Source organism: Podarcis filfolensis, assembly GCF_964270895.1.
Source record: "Podarcis filfolensis genome assembly, chromosome: 4".
Taxonomy (NCBI): domain Eukaryota; kingdom Metazoa; phylum Chordata; class Lepidosauria; order Squamata; family Lacertidae; genus Podarcis; species Podarcis filfolensis.
In genome coordinates this window covers 33,872,766-33,896,982 of record NC_139607.1, presented here as the reverse complement: position 1 = coordinate 33,896,982, position 24,217 = coordinate 33,872,766, and the positions used below count along the sequence as shown (strand labels likewise).

Below are 24,217 nucleotides of genomic sequence, written 5' to 3'. Positions count from 1 at the left end.
AGGCAGAGGAACCAGAGACCAAATTGCAAACATGCGCTGGATTATGGAGAAAGCTAGAGAGTTCCAGAAAGACATCTACTTCTGCTTCATTGACTATGCAAAAGCCTTTGACTGTGTCGACCACAGCAAACTATGGCAAGTTCTTAAAGAAATGGGAGTGCCTGATCACCTCATCTGTCTCCTGAGAAATCTCTATGTGGGACAAGAAGCTACAGTTAGAACTGGATATGGAACAACTGATTGGTTCAAAATTGGGAAAGGCGTACGACAAGGCTGTATTTTGTCTCCCTGCTTATTTAATTTATACGCAGAATACATCATGCGAAAGGCTGGGCTGGATGAATCCCAAGCTGGAATTAAGATTGCTGGAAGAAATATCAACAACCTCAGATATGCAGATGACACAACCTTGATGGCAGAAAGTGAGGAGGAATTAAAGAACCTTTTAATGAGGGTGAAAGAGGAGAGCGCAAAATATGGTCTGAGGCTCAACATCAAAAAAACGAAGATCATGGCCACTGGTCCCATCACCTCCTGGCAAATAGAAGGGGAAGAAATGGAGGCAGTGAGAGATTTTACTTTCTTGGGCTCCATGATCACTGCAGATGGTGACAGCAGCCACGAAATTAAAAGACGCCTGCTTCTTGGGAGAAGGGCAATGACAGGCCTAGACAGCATCTTGAGAAGTAGAGACATCACCTTGCCAACAAAGGTCCGTATAGTTAAAGCCATGGTTTTCCCAGTAGTGATGTATGGAAGTGAGAGCTGGACCATAAAGAAGGCTGATCGCCGAAGAATTGATGCTTTTGAATTATGGTGCTGGAGAAGACTCTTGAGAGTCCCATGGACTGCAAGAAGATCAAACGCATCCATTCTTAATGAAATCAGCCCTGAGTGCTCACTGGAAGGACAGATCGTGAAGCTGAGGCTCCAGTACTTTGGCCACCTCATGAGAAGAGAAGACTCCCTGGAGAAGACACTGATGCTGGGAAAGATGGAGGGCAGAAGGAGAAGGGGGCGACAGAGGATGAGATGGTTGGATAGTGTTCTCGAAGCCACAAACATGAGTCTGACCAAACTGCGGGAGGTAGTGGAGGACAGAGGTGCCTGGCGTGCTCTGGTCCATGGGGTCACGAAGAGTCGGACACGACTAAACGACTAAACAACAACAACAACAACAACAAAATATTTAATGATCTGTTATTAGTATTATGTTTAAATTCTCTACTTGGTGTTACCTACAGCTTCATAGAGGGACGTGGGTGGCGCTGTGGGTTAAACCACAGAGCCTAGGGCTTGCCGGTCAGAAGGTCGGCGATTCGAATCCCCACGACGGAGCTAGCTCCCGTTGCTCGGTCACTGCTCCTGCCCACCTAGCAGTTTGAAAGCACGTCAAAGTGCAAGTAGATACATAGGTACCGCTCCGGCGGGAAGGTAAACGGCGTTTCCGTGCGCTGCTCTGGTTTGCCAGAAGCGGCTTAGTCATGCTGGCCACATGACCCGGAAGCTGTACGCCGGCTCCCTTGGCCAATAAAGCGAGATGAGCGCCGCAACCCCAGAGTCGGTCACGACTGGACCTAATGGTCCCTTTACCTTTACAGCTTCATAAACCACTTTCTAGCTGGTTTTTCCCTAGCTCAGGAGCACACACCACAATTGTTCCTCCCTCCTATTGGTTTCATTCTGTGGGATTTCCACACAGCACATCCCTCACAGATTGCACCCTTTGGCTGTAGCATAGAGCTACCCGCATTTGAGGCCAGATCCACACTACCAACATAAATCCAGTTTAACCATTATCACTGTTCTCCAAGGCACCCTGGGAATTGTAGTTTTTCAGGGAACTCAAGATGTCAGAGAGCTTTCACTAAAGCTTTACAAGAGTACAATTCACAGTTGTAGGTTAGCCTCTATAAAACTAGTGTTCAGATTGTAGTGTGTTGACATAAACACACTTCCTTCCATGTGATTCAAGCATAGGCAAACTCACTCCTCCAGGTGTTTTGGGACTACAACTCCCATCATCCCTAGCTAACAGGACCAGTGGTCAGGGATGATGGGAGTTGTAGTCCCAAAACAGCCAAAGGCCCGAGTTTGCCTATGCCTGATGTGATTGATAGATATGCATACATTGGTGTGCAGGGCTGCCGCAGCTATTTTTAATTTCAGGTTTCCACCATACCCTTGACAGAAAGGTACTGGGGCTTTCACAAAGAGGTAGGAAAGTCGGGCAAAATGTTTCAATTCTGAAAACTTGTCGAAAATATAATTGTTTTGCGAAGAATAAATAAACTGAGAAAAGAGAACCATCCTGACAACGAGATTGCACGCTGGTTAGAAAAGAGAGAGTGAGGGAGAGGGAGAGAGAGATAGAGATGAAAATATTGACTTTTTAAGAAATACAATACATTCTGTCCTACGGACACTTCGCTGGGGTGGGGGAGGATATCAACAAAAACCTCCCAAACTATTAATGGGTTGCTTCAAAAAAGAAATACACTGGAAGGTCAATGGAACAGACTTAATGATTTTATGCTGTTGAGATGCAAAGATTCCATCAATGAGACTTGGATATCATATGCAAAAACAGATTTAGAAGTAGACAAGAGCAGTATTTGTTTCCAGAAGAAGCACCAGTTAATAAATTGGTTGAAAGGAATTTACATGTAAGTGAGCAATGTGGGTATAATAAACTTAGACACTTTGGTAATATAATTTCAAGGAGTTCTCCTCAATTTCTATGAGTCGTAGTAGCAGCTCATACTAGCTGATAAGCTCCAATGAGCTTGCATTTGGTGTATAAAATTGGCTTCAATTTCCCCACCCCCCCACCCCCCAAAAAACCCCACTGAACTTGTCCACCTCTACATGACATTGACTTGGTTGTTGTTTCCTTACTTTAAAACAATTGCCAAATAAAAATAAAATTATAGTTATAATAATTAATACAGGCATTTGAGCTTAGTTCCCAGAAATATGGCACATGAACTGGATTCATAATCATGGCGGTTCTCTTTTATATATGCAATTCATATTTCTTTCCCAATCTGTAGAAGGCCCAGAGTTTATCATTTTGGCAACAAATGGCAATTCCCAGGTCTGAACACAAAGAACCAGGTTACAGTTCCTGCAGAGTTGGTTTTTAACAGAAAAAGAATGCGCGGCTATTTCCCCGCCCCCCCCCTTTAATCTATAATATTTACAGTATTGCACTTTACTGCACTTAATTGCATTTCACTAAAATTAACGCTGCATCAGTATTATGCTTTTTTAAAAAAACTGTGTCCATCTTTGACAGATGAATCAACCCCTCTAGATCCTGTAAACCAAGCAGGCCTTCCGCAGAGATCCAGACATCTGGAAATAAAAACGGTGAAGTAAACCTGTTCACATAGTACAAGCATTTCAGCATGTTCAGGTGGTTCTCAGTAAAACAGATGTGTTCATCATTGTTCCCGTCATTTGGATCACCAACTAATTTGGGTGTCTCTTTCTCACACGCACACTCAGTTGTTGTTGTTCTTGTTGTTCCTTGTGAAGGATGTAGTCATTTGGACACCCCATTGTGTTATTGCTGCTTTGTTTAGAAAACACTGCCTTGTCTCAGATCTGAAATTCCACGTTTAAATTCAAACCAGTTCTGCAGCAGCAGCAGCTCCATAGCGATGGAAGAGATTCATGAGATTGAAATAATACCGTTGGCAACAAAGAAGAAATGTCATCTTAATGGAGACCAGCCCCACGATGTTGTTAAGCTTTTTCCTTTTTTTCTGTTTCATTTTTGTTTCAGTATACTTGGCGATTTTCAAACGTTGTTTAAAGTTAGGCACATGCATGACGTAGCAAAACTGGCAGCAGCAAATGGTGTTGGGCTGACATGATCATCTTCGGTTTGGCCAGGGTCCACTTCCATTTGTCCCAAGATTCATGGATGCCACGTGATTGGAGGGTTCTGTTCCCCGCCCCCCAAAAAATCTACTTTCCTCCAAAGTTTTCTCAATATTTTTTTCCAAAACTGACACTTATAACTGAGATCCAGACTGATTTCAAACCTAGTATTTATGCATCTGGTGGCTGAAGAACAGTTTAACTGCAATCATTAGCACTAAGTGCTTTTTGAAATTAAAATTTAAAACAGAAAATAGGCCAGCAGGTCCTTCAGTCCTCAGATCAACTGAACAAGTTGCTGAAGTCTTTGAAAAAAATAAAAGGAGAGGATGAGAAAGGGAGGAAAGAAGGAACAGGCCAGCACTGAGCCTGTCTACAAGTACTTGTGGGCCTTTAAAAAGGTACCAGTTGTCCTTATCGCAGCCAAGCTCGAAGACTGGATAGAGGAAAGATACTATTGTCCATCCCTGGCAACAAAATGGCTTCTGGGGAGGAAATGTCAGAGCCCCAGGGCCTCGGCGTGTTTCCGAGCCTTGAGCCTCAAGTCAGCGATGCTGGAATTCTTGCTGTTGCTCTTCGCGGCCGCTGCTACTACTGCGGCCGCAGAGGCGGAATCTGCCAAGGAGGCAATGGGAAGTCCAAAAGGGGGCGGGGGAAACATCAGATAAGGGGCGTGTGCAGCCAGGTGAGGGTGGAGGTGAGGGTGGGCATGGGTGACGCCTTCCAGCTGCAGCTGAGCTTGGACCTGAGGGAGCAAAAGAAGGACACAGAAGCAAAAGGGACAATGAGTAAAGGAGTTTCCATGAGGGTAAACAAATGAGTGTCATTCTGTGCATCTGTAAATAGGCCGGGTTTTCAAGGGGACATACACCAGGATAGGTCTGCAGCCTGTAGGAATAGAATAGCTTTCCGTAACAGGCAGATGTGGATTCCTGGTAAACTGGGCTAGGTGGTTAAAAGGTATGTAAGCTAATACCACAATAAAGTCGACAGGATATCACAATGTTGTTTTTGCTTCTAAGCACTGTCATCTGCAGCAACAGAAAGATGCTCTCACTCTGTTGTCAGCATAACATATCAGAAACCACTTAAGGTCCAGACCCAAATAACCACGAGCACTTCTTATGTCTCAGCATATTAATCTACTGTTGCACATTGCCACTCTTTGTACATGGTGGTCAATCCTTTACCGATGTTCCTTCACTTGTTGAATTGCCACATTCCACTCATTATTTTACTGCCATTGACTTAGAACTGCAGAGTTCCCCTTTTCCAGATCTTCCAGACACACAAACTATTTCCTTTTCTGTAGCATGGTTCCTCTACATAATGATACCTATTCAAACGTCCCCTTGGCTGGGAGAGAACGGCTTAATGGCAGTGTAATAAAGGTAAAGGGACCCCTGACCATTAGGTCCAGTCGCGAACAACTCTGGGGTTGCGGCGCTCATCTCGCTTTATTGGCCGAGGGAGCCGGCATACAGCTTCCAGGTCATGTGGCCAGCATGACTTAGCCGCTTCCGGCGAACCAGAGCAGCACACAGAAACGCCGTTTACCTTCCTGCCGGAGCGGTACCTATTTATCTACTTGCACTTTGACGTGCTTTCGAACTGCTAGGTTGGCAGGAGCAGGGACCGAGCAATGGGAGCTCACTCCATCGCGGGGATTCGAACCACTGACAGTCTGATCGGCAAGCCCTAGGCTCTGTGGTTTAACCCACAGCGTAGTGCACCCTGAATACTGCATATCAGGCTCTGGGCACTTTGCAGCACCCCCGCAGTGTTGTCCAGCGGTATTAGACCCCTATTGCACATTGGAGATCAGCAGAAGCTGAATTTGCAGAACCCTGCATTCCTTTATTTTTTTATTCCCACACTGCAGGTAGAACTGAGAGAGCAGGATAGAGCAAACCTGCAATGTAGTTCACTTTTTTTCCCCAGTTGCAGATTGGAGGGCTGTGCCGAGAAAGAGCAACTTACAGCAGCTGTGCAATGTAGGCCACTGTTATATATCAGGCCAGATGTAGAGCTATATGAATGGCCTTCTCAAACCTCCTCCCAGGCCACACCAAGCACTTGTTTGCAAGAAAAGCCTTGTGTTCAATTGGCTTGCATGCAGACTGGTGTTTGTTTGTTTTTCAAATAAAAAGTGGGCATGAAGTAAGACCTGTGTTATAGCAGGGGCATAGCTGTCAACTTTTCTCTTTTTTTAAGGAAAATTCCCTTATTCCGAATAGGATTCCTCGAAAGAAAAGGGAAAAGTTGACAGCTATGAGCAGGGGACACCTATCTTTTCTGCTAACTCAAATTTTTCAACCCCCTTAGCCATAGACTCTGGTAAAACCTGCACATTTCGTTTCAGATCCTCACTTGTGGTCTGATATTATAATGTAAGGCCCTACCCCATGGTGTTTTTTATCAAGCAAAATTAATGCTTCCTGGGATGTCACACAGACATTTTTTCCTTCTTCGAGGAACTAAAAAAGGAGAACCATACCCACAAGGGTGTGCAGGAGAGAAAGTGCAGCTACACACATTTGCAGTTACTGCAGTTACTGCTAAAGTCCTTGTGGCACACATCCAGCAAGTGAAGGACTTCTGAATAGTAATAACAATAATAACGTTAAAAAGGTGACGGTGTAATTAAATAGCTGCAAAAGTGAGTTTGAACTGGTCCTAAACACCACTGGACTTTCAACAGGAACACGTGCTGCCAGATCTGATGCAGAGTTATGGCCCCAAGGTGCCAGATAACTTCTCTGGTCTTTGTTTATAAGGTTTATAAGTCCTATTGTAAAATTTGTTTTAAGATGGCTATAAATAATTTTTCCTGAGTATAGCTTTTTAGCTTTGAAGCTGTTGGATTTTTTTTTAAAGTATAGGGCGGGGTGGAATGGGGAAATTTGGCTCTGTTGCTAGCCTGATCCAATTCTATTATCATTATCATTATTTACATTTATATACTACCTTTATCATCCAAGGATCTCAAGGTAGTGTTCTCCTCCTCCCCATTTTATCCTCCCAACAACCCTGTGATGTAGGGTGAGGCTAAAAGGTGGTGAGTCACCCAGGGAGCTACATAGCTAAGTGGGGATTCGAACGCTGATCTCCCAAGTCCTACTCCAACACTCTAACTATTACACCACATGTAAGGCATGCCAGGTATACAGGATCAGTCTGTGAACAGAATCACATCCCCTTCATCTCTTTATTTTTGACCACTTTCTAAGAATACTTAACAATGGTTCAGGGACACTTATGGCTATTTTAAAGCATATTTATTTGTGGCCGTCTGAAACATAAGGGACTAGGGACTAGACACTTATCAAGGCCTGAGAGGGTTTAGGTGAATAGGAGAAGATTTGTTGTATGTGTGTGTGATTAAATTTAATCTCTTTGACAACCTGTATGAGAGAGAAGGTGGCTATTCAAATATTTGAATAAAACTGAGCAAGAAGAGCCAAGTGCTTGTCAATAGTCTCCACGCCTTCCCACTCCCACTGCCCGGAAGTGTGGAGGCTTTTACTGCCTGGACAGACATCTCTGTATATAAAAGGGTAAGATACATTTAAGAGAGGGAAGAGAAAAGTCAAGAGAAAGGCTTTGGATCTTCCTGAGCTAGCTACTCATCTGCAAGCCTCCTGCCATGTGGCCTGCAGGCTTGCTTATTTTCTCCTCTTCCTCCCTTGTCCTTGGGTGGGAGAAATCCATCAAAAACTATGGCCATCTTATTCACGCCACAGTTCCCCTTAACACGTCTAACTTCGAAAATAAATGGAGCCGTTTTTCTAGTCAGTTTCACCCTCAAGCTAATGAAGGTGAAATTGACAAAGTAGCAAAGGTTTCACATATTTGGGCAGCCATTGAGAGGCAAAGAAAGGTAAAGAATCATCTCCCCAATATTTTCTTCCTCCTGCCTGTGTTTTTTAAGGAAAGAAAGTGGAACAAGTTCTAGTTCTCTGTGTCTCAGTGGCTAGGGTGCTTTTGCAGGGAATCGGCCAGTTTCCTTGACAGAGGTTGTTTCTGACACATTTCCACCCTGAGAAGTACCCAAGCCCCACTGACACGCATGGGGGGGCTGAAAGAAGGACCCGCCTGCCTGCCTATCCCTCACATCCTGCCTCACTAAGTAAGTGTTTTTGGGTTGTTACTTTTTTCCCCTTATCATTTGCATTGGAGACATTCACTAGACTGGTCTGAATGGCAGCATTTCTGGGTGACTTTCAAAAAAGTAAGATAGTCCACACGAGTAGCTTTGAGGCAATGTGAGGTTACAACCTCTTAAAGAGGAATTTTCACATGAGACCACAACAACCCCACACCCCGAGTTCTCTTTGTAAGAGGATCGCCAAATTTCCACCCAGCTCTTCTAGGTGTGCCTTTTTAGCAGCAACTTGATCTACAGCAAATTAGGAGATGAAGCGCTTCACAACATGGAGAGAAACAGTCACCACCACTGCTGCTTTGCTGCAGAACAAGCCCCTGTTAAACGGCACAAGCATTCGTGAGTGAAAAGCTGACAACTCTTGATGTCCTTCTTAAATCTGTTAACAACGCAGGATCTAATTCAAAACAGAAACCAAATGTGTGTTGATTTCTTCTCCTTGGACCACCCTGATTTAAGCCTTGAGTGTGAAATCACCAAGGGCGACGTTGCTCTAGTTCTGCAAGGGATACACACTGCCGCAGAAGAAATCAACTACCTAGGCCCCACTTTTCTGAAACCCTGATTGAAATAAATGAGACCTTTCCAGAAGCCCAAGAATCACAGGGGTGCTTAATTATATAGGAGGATGTAAATAGAAGAGAGCTGAGGCATCTCTGCTGCTTACTGACTTTTCCCTATGGCTTGTGTTTGAGACTACATTCAGTTCCCAGTTATGAAGACTAATGGGGCAAAAAGAGTGAGCAAAGCATGGTTTTTGCATTCCATACAGTGCTAGTGCATCATAGTGACTGGAAGGTTAAAGACCTGCATTCAAATCCCCTTGCAAGTAGCCGGTTTACAGTGAATTTAAGGGCAGAGAATGCATCATTCAGTACTCCTTACTTAAATCAATCTAATAAGGTAGGTCTCTATTATTGCCCATATCAGAAGATGGCTGAGCCTGAGAAACAGACTTCTTCATGGCCATGCAAGTTTGGGAGGTGGTTTCGTTGTGTGAGTCCTGAAACATGCTTGCGCTACAGTATTTTCTCTGTTGCTTTGATAAAGATTAGCTTTGAACAAAGAGCAGTTTCTCAGCCTAACCTACTTCACAGGAATGTTGAATTCACACCACGCATTTGTAGCACATGGCTTTCCCCAGTCTCAGTGAAAAGTAGCTTGCTACGGGTGCTGGGAACTGTAGCTCTGTGAGGAATGAGTGACAGTTCCCAGCATTTGGGGGGTGCGGAGGGGGAATAAGTGTGTTGAATGTGTTTTAAATGTATGGTGTGGATCCACCTGTCCCTTAAGCAAAATACAGATCAAGCTATGATCCTGTATATACTTACCAAGAACGATGTCCCCATTAAAAGCAACATGATTTACTTCTGAGTGAACATTTCTAGGACTGCAATGCAGGTGTGCTTTAGGATGACTACTTAGGAGAGAGGAACAAAAATAATGGAATTCTACATTTAGGTATTTGGGGGAGTTAAGCTACAATTACCTGGATTTATTTTCTTCCCCTCTGTATTCAATATTCTTTCCACCACAGGTAAGAACTGTTGTGCCTTTAAAGACTACTTGAAAGGCAGAAATTTAAGTGGTTCAGTACAGAGATTAACGGGTTTGGTTTCTACTAACAGTAGCTGAGGCAAATCAACTACTCATCTTTCCAAGAGGATGAGTAAAAGTAGCTGGAAATTTTGTTTTTCCAAACGATGCAACACTCCACATTACTATCCTACACAGTGTTCACTCAGAAATAAGTCCTACTGGTTTCAATGGCGCTTACTCCCACATTGAGCGTGAACAGGATTGCAGCCAGACTTGGAAGCCACAGTGAGCAAGTCCTCGTTCCAAACCTGGGGACGCTTGTCGACAAGGGCGCCTCTGAGGGCGCGCAGAGTGCACTCCTTCGCCACTGACCCATCCCAGCCTTGAAAAACGCCCGAACGCCAGGAGGCGTGGCTTCCTGACGGACCTGCGCTCCGGCCACGCCTCCTGCCCAGCGAGAGGCGTATAAGCACCGCCCCCTTCCGTCTGACAGCCCGCGCGGAAGAGGCGTGTCCTTTCCTACAGCGCCCCTCCCCTCCCGAACCTCGATTCGCCTCGGACGTACAGGGAGAGAAACGGGTCAAAAGGAATCAAAACGAGCTACCTGCTGGAAAGGCATCCTCAGGGCGCCCATGTTGACGTAAGGGGCCACTCGGCAGGCGTCTAAGTGGCTGGCCGTCCCCAAGATCACACCTGCAAAGCGGGGGAGGGGAGAGACACGTGTCTTGGTTAGGAAGGAACCTCGGGGGTCCGGATAGCGCCCGCCAACCCCCTCCCCTCCTCCAGCCCACCCAAGCACTTTCCAGCTCGAACTCACCTTTATGCATCTGGTTCTCCTGCTTCCGGCATTTGGCTCTTCGGTTCTGGAACCAAACCTGCAATCAAAGAAAATGAGGGGTGGAGAGAGGTTTGTCACCATCAGTTCTGAAGCGTCTGGCAGCCACCCGTGCTTATAAAAACAAACTTTTTTGACCAATACAGACATTTTTCCCCCTTACCCACACACACGCTTGCTTAATATTCAGTCCTGTTGGGCTCGGAAGCTTGCTCCCTGTTTTGTGTCATTTTGATTGCTCGTACAATAAAGGAGTTTTATTTTGGTCGAAACGTTTTATTGATTTTCACGGGACAGGTAAGTTCCTACCCACCTACAGAAGGACAAGCTTTTGAGGATATTCAGAACACACGAAAGTATAGAGTCCGAATGTCAGAGGACAGAAGCTATCTCAGCCTGTTTTCCACAGTCTCAGAGAGGCAGAGGAAAGATGAAAACCTTATACTTCGCTTCCCCCCGCCTTCTTATTCCAAAATCAAAGTGGCAGTTTTGCTATGCACGCTACTGAAACTTCTCTCTTTCCTCTGCTCTGCTCATCTGGTGGCTTTCTCTCTGAGAAATGCTTGTTTATTTGGCATACAGGTAACAGTATACATCACGCAAAACAGCAGGACTAGTCAAAGGCCCTTTTAAGACAAGGGTCGTGGTATTGGTAAGCAGGTTTCAAGGGACTCACAGCGTGATTCTTATAAGTGTCAGAAGTAAATCCCGTTGGGTTCAATGGCGCTTCCTGTCGAGTAAGCGTGTATAGGATTGCAGCCTGAGGTGTTTCGAAATAAGAAAATAGGAAAGCGTTCTCCCTCCCATCCTATATAGCCTGTGCTATACCACTAAAACGGTATAAATGCAGCATTTTCTTTCCCGCTGTTGGAATGACAAGCAATCCTGACGTCTGAACTGGTAGGGGTTGCCACAGTTGTGCACTAGAATGGGGGACTGTGTAAACCTCTTAGAGGTTTTTGTTGATTGTGCACACACACACACCCATATACACACATAGTTCAGTTTTTTTAAAAAAATAATACAAATGACCTGAGAACAGTGACTTTCTGTATTATTCTTATTGCTATTAAAAAGCATAAAGGAGCCACTAGATCAGAAAATGTGGGCTGCAAGTGATGAGACGAGTTTCAATGCAACAATTATAGGTGCAAATAGAGCAGGTGAGATCCGAGTGCGAACAGAGAATCGGACAAGAATCGAAATGGGATTCATTCGCACTTCTGCTAAAAAAAACCCACCAACGGAACAATGCTCAGCTTGGAGAAAGTCGTCGCCTGTTGTAAAATGCAGAGTTTGCATCTTGATCCTCCCAAGCATTGCTGGTGTCAAAGTCAAGCAAACAAGCGCTTTTAAGAGGAGCAGTCAAGCCAGGAGCGACCTCCCTCCTAAGGTTGCGAATCCAAATTCGCAAAGCACTGCGAAGTTGATGCGGGGGTGTAGCCGCTCTCACCCCGCGCATGCGTACTCTCTCTTTTTCCTTTCCCCCCCCCCCTTTCTTTAAAGTCCTGGTCAAAAGGAGACTTTGCTTCCCCCATCTCAAGGGATTCAGAGGAAGGGGCTGCCAGTGTGGCGCAAGGGAGCCCCAAGGGCAGCAACCCTTCGAACGTATAAGAGGCAATACATGGATTGGCCTGTGGGGGCGCTAGACACAGCCATGAAACAGCCCCAAAGTTCCGCTCCCAGAGACCATTAGGCTGGTGCAGAGGAAATGAAGCTCTTCTCGTGTTTTTAATACTGTATGGAGAACCGGTCAAGCATATGAGCCCTCACCTACAGGGTCAAGTGCGACAGCCCGGGCACAAACTGACCGCTTGCACAACTGCTCAGTTTATAGCACTTTGGATATCAGTAAGGAGGAGGGACAATTTGGATCCCCCCCGCAGTAGGGAAGGAATTTTGCAAGGATATATTCAAGGCTTAGACCTCAAACAAGTCAATGTATTTTAAGAGCTATGCGTGTAGTTCAGTATCCCATAACGTGAACGATACAGGTCCACGCGCGCACTTCTTTAAACCAAAGAATATGTTCCGATCTAAAGGTTTAGATTTAGAACAGCAGTCACTCTTGAGGGACCCGGCCAGAAATAGAGAGGACACCCGAAGAACAAACAAATAAGGTCTGAAATGGGAGGGGACACTATTCTCCTCCCTAAAAGTGTGTGTTTGTAATGTTTTTATGTTGCCAGCCGCCTTGTGCTCCCTTTCACCGGGAAAGGCGGAATATTAAAAGGGGGCAAATCATTATATCGAACTAGCCGATGAACAAAATGCCTCAGGGGCTATCCAAAGAAAGAAACTGTTTAGTCCAGCAACAAAGACGGCCCGCTTGCCTAGCTTTTAAACCGGGGGAGCGAAGCAAAAAAGAGCCTCTCGTTGGCATCTCCTATTCGAAATCAGGAAAACAGGCAGATGGCGTTCAGAAACAGAGAGCCAAGCCGCAATCCAATGCCCACCGCGACCTTGGAGCATGCCCCATGGAAGTCAATGGGGTTTACTGCCGAGAGAACAAGTATAGGTTTCTGGCAGGCAGCTAAGGGAGATTTCCCCGTGGGGAAGAGGTTATCGGCTCACACACTAAACAATGAGACATAAATGTGACAGATCGCCACACACACACACCCAAAAAGTGCCCAGTACTAAGTGCCGATTTACAATTCACATCCATCTCTCATACATCCACACACACACACACCCTTTGCTCTCTCACGTCCAGCGTTCCTTCAATTTGCCTGAATGTGGCTTCCTTTCCCCCTGTGTGCCAGGCAGTGGCGTTTCCTCGAGGTTAATTTTGAACGCATATAAATAAAGGACCAGTTTTAGTGGGTTTCCCCCTATGTCGACTCGTGCGGCATCGCTTTTTTCCCCTATTTAAGGAAAAATAGGCGGGGCGGGCGGGGTGAGTTTCAGCTAAACCCTTTTATTCCCGAATTTTTGCCAGGGTTTATTAGGGCTTTGTCATATGCTTCCATGCTGACCTTTTGAATTGCCCACTAAAATGGCCAACCATGGATCCACACCCAAACACTCCCATCACGGTTCAGTGGAGGGACTCTTCATTTACTTGGGATTTACTCCCGAGCAACCATGCAACAGAAGAGGCTGCCAGCGGCTAAGGTTGCGATCCTAGAAGAACTTCACAGAAAGCAATTCTAGAAAAGTAGCGAAACCAGTAAAGTTTCCTTGAAGATTAAAAAGTATATTGTGGCATGAACCTGTTTCGTTACAGGCAAGGCACAGCATTTCGTTGAATTCCGCCGGGCTTACTTTCGAGTAAACGATGCTCAGGACCGCCCTGCATAGCCACGACCCCCAAACCCTCCCTTGAAAGTCAATTCAACTTCGAATGCAAATTCCGTTTATGAGGAAATCAATTAATTCCACGCAAATCATCCAGAAGGATTATTCAAAGGGGGTTAATCCAACAGATTTCAATTACCCCTTTCCATTTGTCTTTTGGCTGGGTTATGGATCCCACCATAAATCCCTTTTTCAGAGCCACGATTGACTTTTAAATAGGCTTGACTTCCACGCGACAATCAAACACTTTCCAAATTTGGGTGGAAGGAATTATTTATAATTCTGCCATCAGATTTTATTCTTTTTCTTTTTTAAAAAAAATAAAAAATTGTCATCCTACTAATCCCCCCCTAATTCCGGAAATTCCCGTGTATTATAAATTGAGGCAGGGAGGGGGGTGTCCTTAGATCTCTCTGGCGTACCAAACAGCATGGGAGCCTTCTCCCATGAGAGGGGAAGGAGATGATTTTTTACAAATATGTTTAAAGCATTACGTCTACCGTCAAATGCTCAGTGTCTCCACCCCCCTCCTCTTACTAAATCAAACTTTAGTCAGCCTCTGTCTGCTGAGACAGATCAAATCTGGGAGTTAAGCAAACATCGCTCCCATTCGCCCCGCCCCCCCTCCAAGTTCCTCAGCTTGCCAAGTTGATCATACGGTTAATTAATACTAACTGCACTTCCTACATCACATTTCGCCTCCGAGCTTTCTTCAATTGCCTTAATGATGGCCATTTACAACGGAGTAATTAGTGCAAAGAAAGGCTTCCAAAGACATTAATTATCCAGGGGTACTGGAATGGGTTTCTTCAACAGGAATTGGCCGCCTTCACACGTGCGCTAGTGGCGTCGCTTTCCCCTCCCTGATCCGGGTCTCTAATAGGCGATGTCTCAAATTAAAAGATGGGGGAACGGGGGAAGGGGAGTTTGCTCAATTTCTGAGCGATCCCTGAACTTTTTGAAAGGGAGCTTTCTTTAGGAGTGGAAATGTCCCCTTTCCCTTTTAATGTCCTGGTCTCTGGCTCCCTTGGATTTGCTGGTTCTGTGAAGAGCGCAACACGCAGCACAGCCTTTTGGAATAGATAGACGGCCCTCAACACGCCCAGTCTCGTGGGATCTCCGAAGCTAAGCAGGGTCAGGCCTGGTTAGTACTTGGATGGGAGACCACTGCCTGGGAATACTGGGTGCCGTGGGCTTGCCACAGCAAGGCATTCTTAGCTCAGTCGTGAGACTCTTGATCTCAGGGAGCTGCATTCAAGCCCCACGTTGGGCAAACGATTCCTGCACTGCAGGGAGTTGGACTAGATGGGCCCTTGCGACCCCTTCCAATTTTACAATTCTAAGACTCTTTCGAACACCTCTGGAAACTTAGCCACTTCAAGCGGACTAACGTTTGGAGTCTCAACCCCCCGCCATCTCTCCGCCTCCCTTGGGAGAAAGGGCCATTGCTTTCAGCGAAACACCGGTGTGCTGAGTCAAATTCAGCCGAAATATTTGGGTTCTAGCTAGGTTTTGTTCCGACCGTTAGCACTGTGAACGCCCCACTTGAAACGAAAATATTAGTTTCTTAATATAACCACCTACCATTCATATAAACCTTGAGAATGGGGGTCTTTTTATGGTGTGTCAGAATAATAATAATGATAATAATAATAATGAATTTACCCTAAATCAGAGTTTTAAATAATCCTGCTTAATTAAGCCGGGGAAGGAAATGTGCATTTAAAAGTTGTAAACAGAAAACCTTCAGCTATCCTGTCTGAGGACAGAGGGGGGCTGTACTGTATTGACAGATAACTAACCAATGAGTAAAAATGAATATGCCCCTCATGTTATTTATTCTTCATTCCATATCCCCTTCTCTCTCTCTCTCTCTCTCTCTCTCTGTGTGTGTGTGTGTAGCTCTTTATCCAGCATTAATGATTTTGGAATGACTCCCATGACCTGACTCTGTGCTAATTCCGATCTCTACGCCACTCGTCATAATATAATTTATACCAATTCCGGGGAGAGTTCCTTCCCCACCCCCCAAGGGTCGTTTGGTCGTCTGTTATCCTGTTAAAGGAGGCAGACTTTATTTTTATTTTTTAATCACACATCGGGTGCAGATATGTGGCAAATTCTGGGGCAAAAAAATGTCCTTTTACCCAGCTTTAACCACCCGGTCAGGAGCAGCGTGCGAGAGGCGTGTGATGTGGGGGACTAATCCGTGTTAAACGCTGCCGGCTCGTACCAGTGGAGCCTGAAATGCACTTCTTAAAAAGACTCCCTGTGCCCAGCTGGGCAAGGAAACGCGTCCCTTCCCATTTTTTTATTTTTTTATTTTTTCGCTTTGGAAAAAGGCGAAAGTGATGAGTAATAAAAGTGATGAATTAGCCCGCGCGCGCAGCCATCATAAATCAGCCCGGGTGTGATTCCCGATCAATTCCGAGTAGTCATGAATATGCTAAGTAAAGCGCAGGACAGTGTTTTAGACAGTTATTTCTTCATTAAGGATCACTCAGTGATTTCTTTCACAAATGCTCTAATCTGATTTCCTTTTGATTTCCATTAGAGACAGTGAATAATGACATTTAATTTAGCCTTGCGCCATAAAAACCCGAAGATATTTGCTCGTAATTGAATTACTGCCTGCTCCTCACTATGGTCTCATAACTTTCAATTATAACCCTGACAGCTGGGCGATATGAGTTGCCGGTACAACACTAAAAATAAAAGGTTAATAAGAAGTAGCTACCGTAGGAGCTCCAATTTATTTACAGCACATTTCCACACTAAATTGAAACTAGATCCTTTAACAACAAGGGACAGGCGCTACAGACGGGGATTAGGAGGCAATTCGGGGAGTATTAAAATATCTTTGGGTTGTTGTTGCTTTCGCCCTTCGGTCTCCTTCCTTTTCTCTTCCTACTTTAATAAGATACCGACCGAGTCCTTCTTAGCCGATCGAATCCTGATTATGTTTTAATTAAGGGTTATCTCTAAAACGGCTTTCTCTGGACTTTATTTTTTGGGGGTGGGGAGAGACTGAAAGATGTTTTCCCCCTTCAGAAATATGAGAGAGAGAGAGAGAGAGAGAGAGAGAGAGAGAGAGAGAGAGAGAGAGAGAGAGAGTTGCTGGGGAGGGGGAGGTGAGAGGGTGGAATATTTCATGAAACCTGCAAGCACTTGGAACGCCAATTTTCCTGTAACTATGAATATCCTGTTAAGGTGCCGCACTACTCCGGTAATAAACTACTTGAAAGAAAGAGTGCGGAATTCAATTACAAGTAATTTATTTTTATAGAAACACTACGAGTAATTTATTTTTATAGAAACGCTACATCAAGGCTCTGGCAAGATATTATACCGGCTCGCCTAGAAGGAGCTGGGAAGATGACATAAAAGTTGATGTCCCCTTCAGCCAAAGTTTAATCTTTTCATTCATTTATCTTGGGCGGTTAGATCAATCTTCGGCGCGGGGGGTGGGAGCCACGACTTCTCTCCCCCTCCCCCTCTCAGTATTCCCCCTCGTAAGCTCTCCTTTCCAAGAAGAGCACACCAGTAAGCGTTATTCCGTTCCTGGGGAATATTTCATTTATTGTTGTATTTATTTAAAACCCGAACTGTTCAGCAGCCTAGTTTTCCCAGCTATTTCAGGGGGGAAACAGCCTACAAAGAAATGTTTCAAAAGTTAAATGGCAGGCCTGCCCTGGAAAGAGGAATTGCACGCAGGCGTTCTAGGCGCACAAAAATGCTGCTCAACGCTGGACGTGGAAGTCAACCCCACGAATATTAGTGGGGCGTTCATACTAAAAGTAGGGGTGGCCAACTCTTCTGTTAGAGTCGTGGGGCTCTAACCCCCCAAAGTCCCAGCCAGCCTGGGAAGTGGTCAGGGATTATGGGAAATTTGGTCCAGCAACATCTGGCGGGGTCAACATCTGGCGAGCCACCCCTGACTTAAAGCATTTAGACTGAGATTCCCCTTTCCTAGTGTGACTCCCACCATCACCTCCGAGGAAAAACACTGGGGGAACTGGAAGCATGGTTCATTAAAATAGTTTTTTGTTGCTGTGGGAGTTCAGCCAGAATAAAAGCTCAGCTGGAGCTCAGCCTTCCCCACATACCTTTGACCCTAAAGCCATCCTACAGGTTGATCACTTCCATGGAATCATAGAATTGTCGAGTTGGAAGGGACCTTAAGGGTCATCTAGCCCAACCCCCTTCTTCCCTCCTTTTTGCACAACCTCTGTTTGAGGGGGATCGATGCTGCGACAGTCGGCACATCCTGCACCATCCTTTTTAAATTCTATTTTCTTGTTTGCTTCTTTTCCAGCCCCCACCCCCCTTTAGTGAGCAAGGCTAAAGGCCTTTTTAAAAAATAAAAAATAAATGCATTTTTAAAGGCAACAATCTGTTCTTGTATAGAGCATATGCCTTGGCCGCATGACCAGCAGGCAGGCCCCACAACCCAAACATCTCCTCGAGGATTGGGAGACGTTCTGTTTTCCAGGGGATCGACAAACGGAGCAGATGGGGCACCATGAATTCATACCCTTGTTATGCAAGTCAAATAGAGGCACGTTTCCCACCACCACCACTCCACTCCCGGCTCTGGATAATCCAGTCCCAGAGCACCCAAGCAGCCTAGCTTGATCTACACCAATTGTTCTCCGAAGTTGCTCCCACCCTCTCCCTGTTAAAAAAATTAAAAAATAAAATAAAAGAGGAGCAGTAGAACCTCAAGGGAAAAGGGAAAGGTTTTTCGTTCCTGGCTGGGGCTACTAATCAGGCCTCTGATTGGTTAGCGAGCGGCACTCAGGGATGTTTCGAACGCTCCGTGTCTGCTGAAGATTCTAAAGGGGCGAGAAATCAAGAGCAGCGCCAGTGGCTGGAATTTCCCCCCATGGCTGCTGGCCCCCCCTCCCCCACGCCGTCACACGTGTCTGGGTGCTGCGCGTGACAAAAAGGAGGGGATTTTGATGGGGTAGACAGAGATCCGAAACAAGGCCAGGAGGAGGAGGAGGACTCTGGTCTTCTTCTAAGGCTGCCTTACCTGAACCCTGGCTTCCGACAGCCCCAGCCTCTGGCTCAGCTCCTCCCTCATGAAGGCGTCCGGATAGTGCGTCTCGTCGAAGAGCCTCTCCAGCTCGTTCAGCTGCTCCAGTGTGAAATTGGTTCGACTCCTCCTCTGCTTCAGCTTGGTCTGGCCGTCCTCGTCTTCGGATTTCACCTCTTCCCGCTTGTCTTTGCACTCATAGATCCCTGCCGGGGGGGTGGATGGGGATAGGGAAGAGGAAACGAATACAACAAAGTTGCGCATCATAGAAGCCTCCTTAATTTCCGCCTTAAAGCCCTCGAGGCGGGAGAATTGGGCACATAGTTTCCCCAGCCAAGACTAAGGACGGTCGCCCTATGAGCCACCAAAAGAAAGGCAAGCGAAAGTTGGCATCGTCCCATATGCTCAGATGACACATTTGGGGGGTTGAGTGAAATATTCGTTAGTAAATTTTCGGAGCGCACGGAGAGCTTCCTCTGATAAAAACGTAATTGACTGCTACGCAGCCAGGGTAGATTTTTTTCTCTGTGTTTCCTTGCATTTCTCCTGTTGCAGCGAGAAAATTCTTTATTTATTTGGGCGCAGAACAGGTGATGGTCCTTAGAGAGACCTTGTGTGACTCACATATTCTCCAGCTAAGGTTGCTAACTGCCCCTTGTAAGGGACATCTCCCGTCTCTCCACGCATACAAACTTCATCATCATCTTTTTTTTTTTTTTTTAGACTGCAGGATCATACCTTGGTGGCAATAGGTTGTCGCGGCTACGAAGTGTGGCCTAGGTTTTCTGAACTGACAAGCCTCCTGAGGAAAGTTAAAGATCCAAATACCCCACGCAAGCCAAGAGTAGCAAAGATTTTACGCGAAACAAGTGTAAAGAGGAAATGGCCACTTTCAGATGAGAAAGGCTCTGAGACTTGTCCACTCTTCCTGGCCAGTCGCCTCCACCGGGAGGGGATCAGGGCCTCATTTTGCAGTCTAGACATGGCGGAAGGGGATCGGAAACACGCTTTTTAAAGACATGGGGACCCTCCCCCCTTAAATAGCTACTGAGCAATAAGAAAAGCACCAGAAAAACGGCATGTTTGTTTCGCTCCGTTACGCGCGCTTTAAAATAAATCCAAAGAATATTAGAATCCATAGTCCCCAACTGAGAGGCTTTAGGAATGTGGGAACCCACACACACACACGATATGAACCCAGCTTTCCTGTGACCAGGTAACCATTAGAAATGATTCAGGCGACATAATCGGGGTGACCTTTGGCCGGAGCAGGTTAAATGCTGCCTTTTGCGGGCTGTGCTTAAAAAACAAAAACAAATGGCACAGGACGATATTCTTATAACCCATCGCCTTTCCAATATATTAATGATAAAAGCCACCAAGCCTCAGGTATGGTCCGTTTGGGGGAAGATTCCTCCCTCGGGATAGAAATCGATAAGAAAGGAATCACCCAGAGGAAATGACAGCGCCTCTGTTGCAGCAGCAGCAGCAGCAGCAGCCTGGGCCCGGTGCGCTCTGGGTGGCAGAAAGAGCGTGGCCTGGACGCCCTCTCTGCACCGCAGCCACGGCTGGCCTTCCGAGGAGCCAGCACGTCACTCCCGCAGCAAAACGTCACGTTTGCAAAGAACAGGAGCGCGTGAAGATGTAACGAGGGACTGGGCAGAGGGCGGGGGAGAGAGGACTTCATCTCGCCTGTTCTGAAAGGGAATTGGAAATTCGGGGGTTGGCGCAGGGACTTCCTCTTGCCGCCTTTACCTGGGGAGCTCAGGTCACACTAACGGCAATAACCTCGACGTGAGCGCTCTCCAGCCAGATGCAAAGGACCCCTTCCCACCCTAGGGAAGGAAGCCTTGTTGGGCCCAATAGGGCACCATTCCTCTCCGTGGAACTTATTTACTGGCAAGTTCAGCGGCAACGCGGAGGACTGCAGCCTGTCGGACAGCAGATTTACACAGACGTGCCCGTCTCCAAGCGCATTCCCTGGAAGTAAATCCCCTCGATTCCAGTCTCACTGGCCTCCCAAGGGAAAGTGGGTTGGCATCAGGAGTGACACGGTTAAACCTCTGCTGTCCAGTTCTGTTGTTTTGGTTTGACTTTAAGGGAGCAGTGTTGTGTTCCAGCCTACTACCTCTTACATGCAAATCTTCTGACATCGAAAGGCTTTACAGTATTATATACCTCCAAGTAAAATAAGTTTAAGAATCAGAGCATTTGGTTTAAAGCAGAATTTTAACTGATGGGACACACCGAATTGCCTAAGAATCCCCAGGCAAGCCTCAAATTGAACATAAAACTATATATAAATGTATCCTCAGCCACAGAGGTTTTTACTGTCGTGGCTTTTTAGAAATACGACGAATTAAGAGGGGAAATTTTTAATTCAAATACAGTGTTGTGGTTACCTACAGGGTTTTGTTTTGCACAACCGCTACCAAACACAGGTGTGAAGCTAACGGATTTTTGACACTAGGAGCAAGATCTTTCAACACACACTTTCCATTAGTCTCTTGCCCTGATTCCGCTGAAACTCACTTCCGGCCCACGATCGCGACATTTTTTGCTCCCTACGAACGTTCGAGGGGTTGCCTCCCTTACAACTCCCTTTAATGGAGACACGTTCCAGCGTTCCAACCATTCACAAATATGGTAATGATTTTTCGCTTGTAATGTTTGTTGTACCGCTGGAAACCAGTCTTCCTCCATGGATTCTCCCTGAGGTTGATACCCTTTTGAATTACTTTCTTTTTTAACCGAAAAACAATTACAAACTTGAGATGTGTGTGTGAGAGAGAGATTACAATACATTTTATGACATTTCAGAGTTGCGTGTTCAGGTGACTGCTGAGAATGAAGCACGTTTTCAATAAACGGGTATCTATGTATATAAAATATTAGATATGTATATTGTTTCCCAAAACAATAACCGTGCATTGGAACTGACAGCATTTTAGGAAACTCGAAGGATTTCACACCTTACTATTTTAAAAAATGTATTCTGAAAAGCCCTTCTCTCTCTCTCTCTAATATATATATGAAATTGGAATTATTAAAGTTTCCCAGAAATTAAATTCTCATTTATTTAGCAATGCGTCTAAGATTTCCTTCCGATTATAACGAATCTAATAGAACATAAAAAAGAATTATTAATAATATGTAGAATTGATATTAAAGGAGCGAGCAGATTTGAGTGATAGGGCTTTTCTATAAAGGACAGAATGCTGTTTCGTTTCGTTTTGTTCTGTTTATGGTACAAGTGGCCCAAATCTCCTAAATACTATCGATCCAACACACCGTTATTATTTTACGAAGCGAAGGAGGAGAACGAATGGCGGAGTAAAACATATTTTAAGGAAGGGAGATTAACATAACTGAGCAGCCCTGCTGAATTTTAATTTTAAGTTTTCCCTTCTCACACCTAAGGGATTGCTGCATTTAATCCCATCGCGTCTGCCCTGGAGGAAACCTGTCTTAAATCGCCAAAAAACGTTTTATCAACTTTCTTAAAAATTTACTTTCCCTCACCCTCAGAATGCTCCCTTCTATAGGCTATCGACCTGGTGGCCCGGGGTGAAGGGACTCTATCTTACACATCAGGAAGGAAGGAAGGAAGGAAGGAAGGAAGGAAGGAAGGAAGGAAGGAAGGAAGGAAGGAACTGACACCCGAAGAAACTATCGACACGGGCTCGGTACAAAATCCTAAATGCGCTTTTCCTTCCTTCCCTTCCTTCTTTTCTGCTTCGATCCTCCCCGCAGGCCTCTGACCAGTTTACCCTGAGCTTGGCTTCCCTTACGCCTCTTTTTAATGGAAGAAAAGAAACAGAAAAGAAGCCATAATTGAAGCCACGACGTTGGAGGCTCGTTCCAGAACAAGCTCCTTCGGGCAGCAACACAGGCAGGCAACAGGGCAAAGGATACCCGGGCTCCGGATCGAATCGGGTCGTCGATGCGAAACCTGCTTCTTTCTTTTTCCTCCCCGCCCCGCATCTCCACGCACTCCTATTGTTCCCAGAAAAGCTAAGGGGAAAGTTTGGGTGTTTCTCTCCCTCCTCTCCCTTTTCCTTCTACTTTCCAGTCCAGAAGTGCTCCACGATCCCAGCGGCCGTTCCTGCTGTTGCTAGACAAGTGGAGTATTATTATTATTATTATTATTATTATTATTATTATTATTAGATCGCCCCCTGCCCAACCTCTCCTCCCCACCAAAAAAGCCTCGAGGCCTTCGGCGCTGGTGTCTGGGGCAGGGAGAGGAGGTGGAGAGACAGAGCCCCCCTCCACACACCCACACACCGCCTCGCCTGGTGGGTCCGGTGCCCTCCTTACCTTCCGAGGTCCTGCTGGCGTGGTTGAAGTCCTTGAGCTTGTCCTTGTCTCCGTCTCCGTGCTCCTTGAAGAGGTGCACCGGGCAGTGCGCGCCGCTCTCGGCCAGCTCCTGCAGGCTGCCGGCTTCCGAGGCGCCCAGCTCCCGCGAGCGCGCCAGCCCACTCTCCAAAACTTCCCGGTACGTGATAGTCTCCTTCTTGTGGCCGGTGCCTCCTCCGCCGCTGCTGCCGCCGCCTCCTCCTCCACCACCACCTCCGCCGCCACCACCACCTCCTCCTCCGCTGCTGCTCTCCTTGCTTTTCTGGTCGAAAGATTTGGAGACAAACGCAGTAAGTTCTTCCATGGCGACCCGGTGGCTGGGGAGGGGGAGGGGGAGAGAAGAAGCGCACGCTCGCGATCCACAGTGAAAAGGTCCTCCGAGCTGCAGCGGCTGGATCTGGGCGTGGGTCGTGGTGGTGGGGCTGGTGGGGTGGAGATCTGCACTCAGGAGGTCCAGGGGGCCGCCTCGTCGGTCCAGGCTGCTGCTACTGCTGCTGCTTGAAGGTGGTGTTGCGCGTTGCGTGCGCGTGTTTTGTTTTAAATCCTCCTCCTCGTGACAAGCAGCGAGGAAGACCACGTCGAAGAGCAGAGACGGGGCGCTGTCTCGGGGCTTAGATCCCTCCCGCTGTTATTTATGCCTTTCAATGGGGAGATCACACTATTTATACATGGCTACCTCAGCCCAGCCCCCCAGCTCTCTCTGTCTCCAGCAATTACTGCCTCTTCCAGAGTCGCAGGCAGGACTCCGAGGAGCGATCTCCCCCCACCTCGGGCCAGCAATTGGCTTTCTTTGCATTTCATCGCGCTTTGGCACCCGTCGCACCTTGATTTAAGGGTGGCAAAGAGCAGGGAGAGGGAGGGAGGGAGGGAGAGAGGGAGGAATCCAATGAAACTCTTTCCCTCTCCTCTTTCTCCCCCACCCTCCCTCCCCCACTCCATCCCATAGCCTCCTCCCAAACAGGTATCTCTCCGCATTCTTTTCAATGGCTCGCAGGAACCAAACGGAAAGGAGGGCGTGGGGGCGGCGGCGGCGGCGGCGGGGGTGGGAGAGACTCGAGGAAGACCTGACTGGCTACCAGGAGATCTTCTGCTT

General features: G+C 46.5%; 1 protein-coding gene across 2 annotated transcripts; it reads right to left on the bottom strand.

Annotated features, from left to right (window-relative positions):
- Positions 1-2,514: 2,514 nt before the first annotated feature.
- On the bottom strand, positions 2,515-23,985 carry SHOX (SHOX homeobox). 2 transcript variants are annotated; one of them, XM_083611905.1, is made up of 5 exons: positions 23,086-23,985; positions 18,763-18,971; positions 10,410-10,467; positions 10,194-10,285; positions 2,515-4,633 (listed from the first exon to the last, which is right to left on the bottom strand). In XM_083611905.1, the coding sequence occupies exons 1-5, from the start codon at positions 23,426-23,428 to the stop codon at positions 4,388-4,390; spliced, it is 948 nt and encodes a 315-aa protein (XP_083468031.1). In that variant the 5' UTR covers positions 23,429-23,985; the 3' UTR covers positions 2,515-4,387. The 2 variants fall into 2 exon arrangements, with proteins under 2 accessions (XP_083468031.1, XP_083468032.1); XM_083611906.1 differs by having other exon boundaries at positions 10,197-10,285.
- Positions 23,986-24,217: the final 232 nt, after the last annotated feature.

Bases quoted from the DNA above. Each gene is read 5' to 3' on its own strand.
- SHOX (XM_083611905.1), bottom strand. From the start codon at position 23,428: ATGGAAGAACTTACTGCGTTTGTCTCCAAATCTTTCGACCAGAAAAGC. The intron at 18,972-23,085 runs GTAAGGAGGGCA...CCCCCCCGGCAG, and splicing joins CGCCAGCAGGACCTCGGAAG to GGATCTATGAGTGCAAAGAC. The intron at 10,286-10,409 runs GTGAGTTCGAGC...CCCGCTTTGCAG, and splicing joins GGAGAACCAGATGCATAAAG to GTGTGATCTTGGGGACGGCC.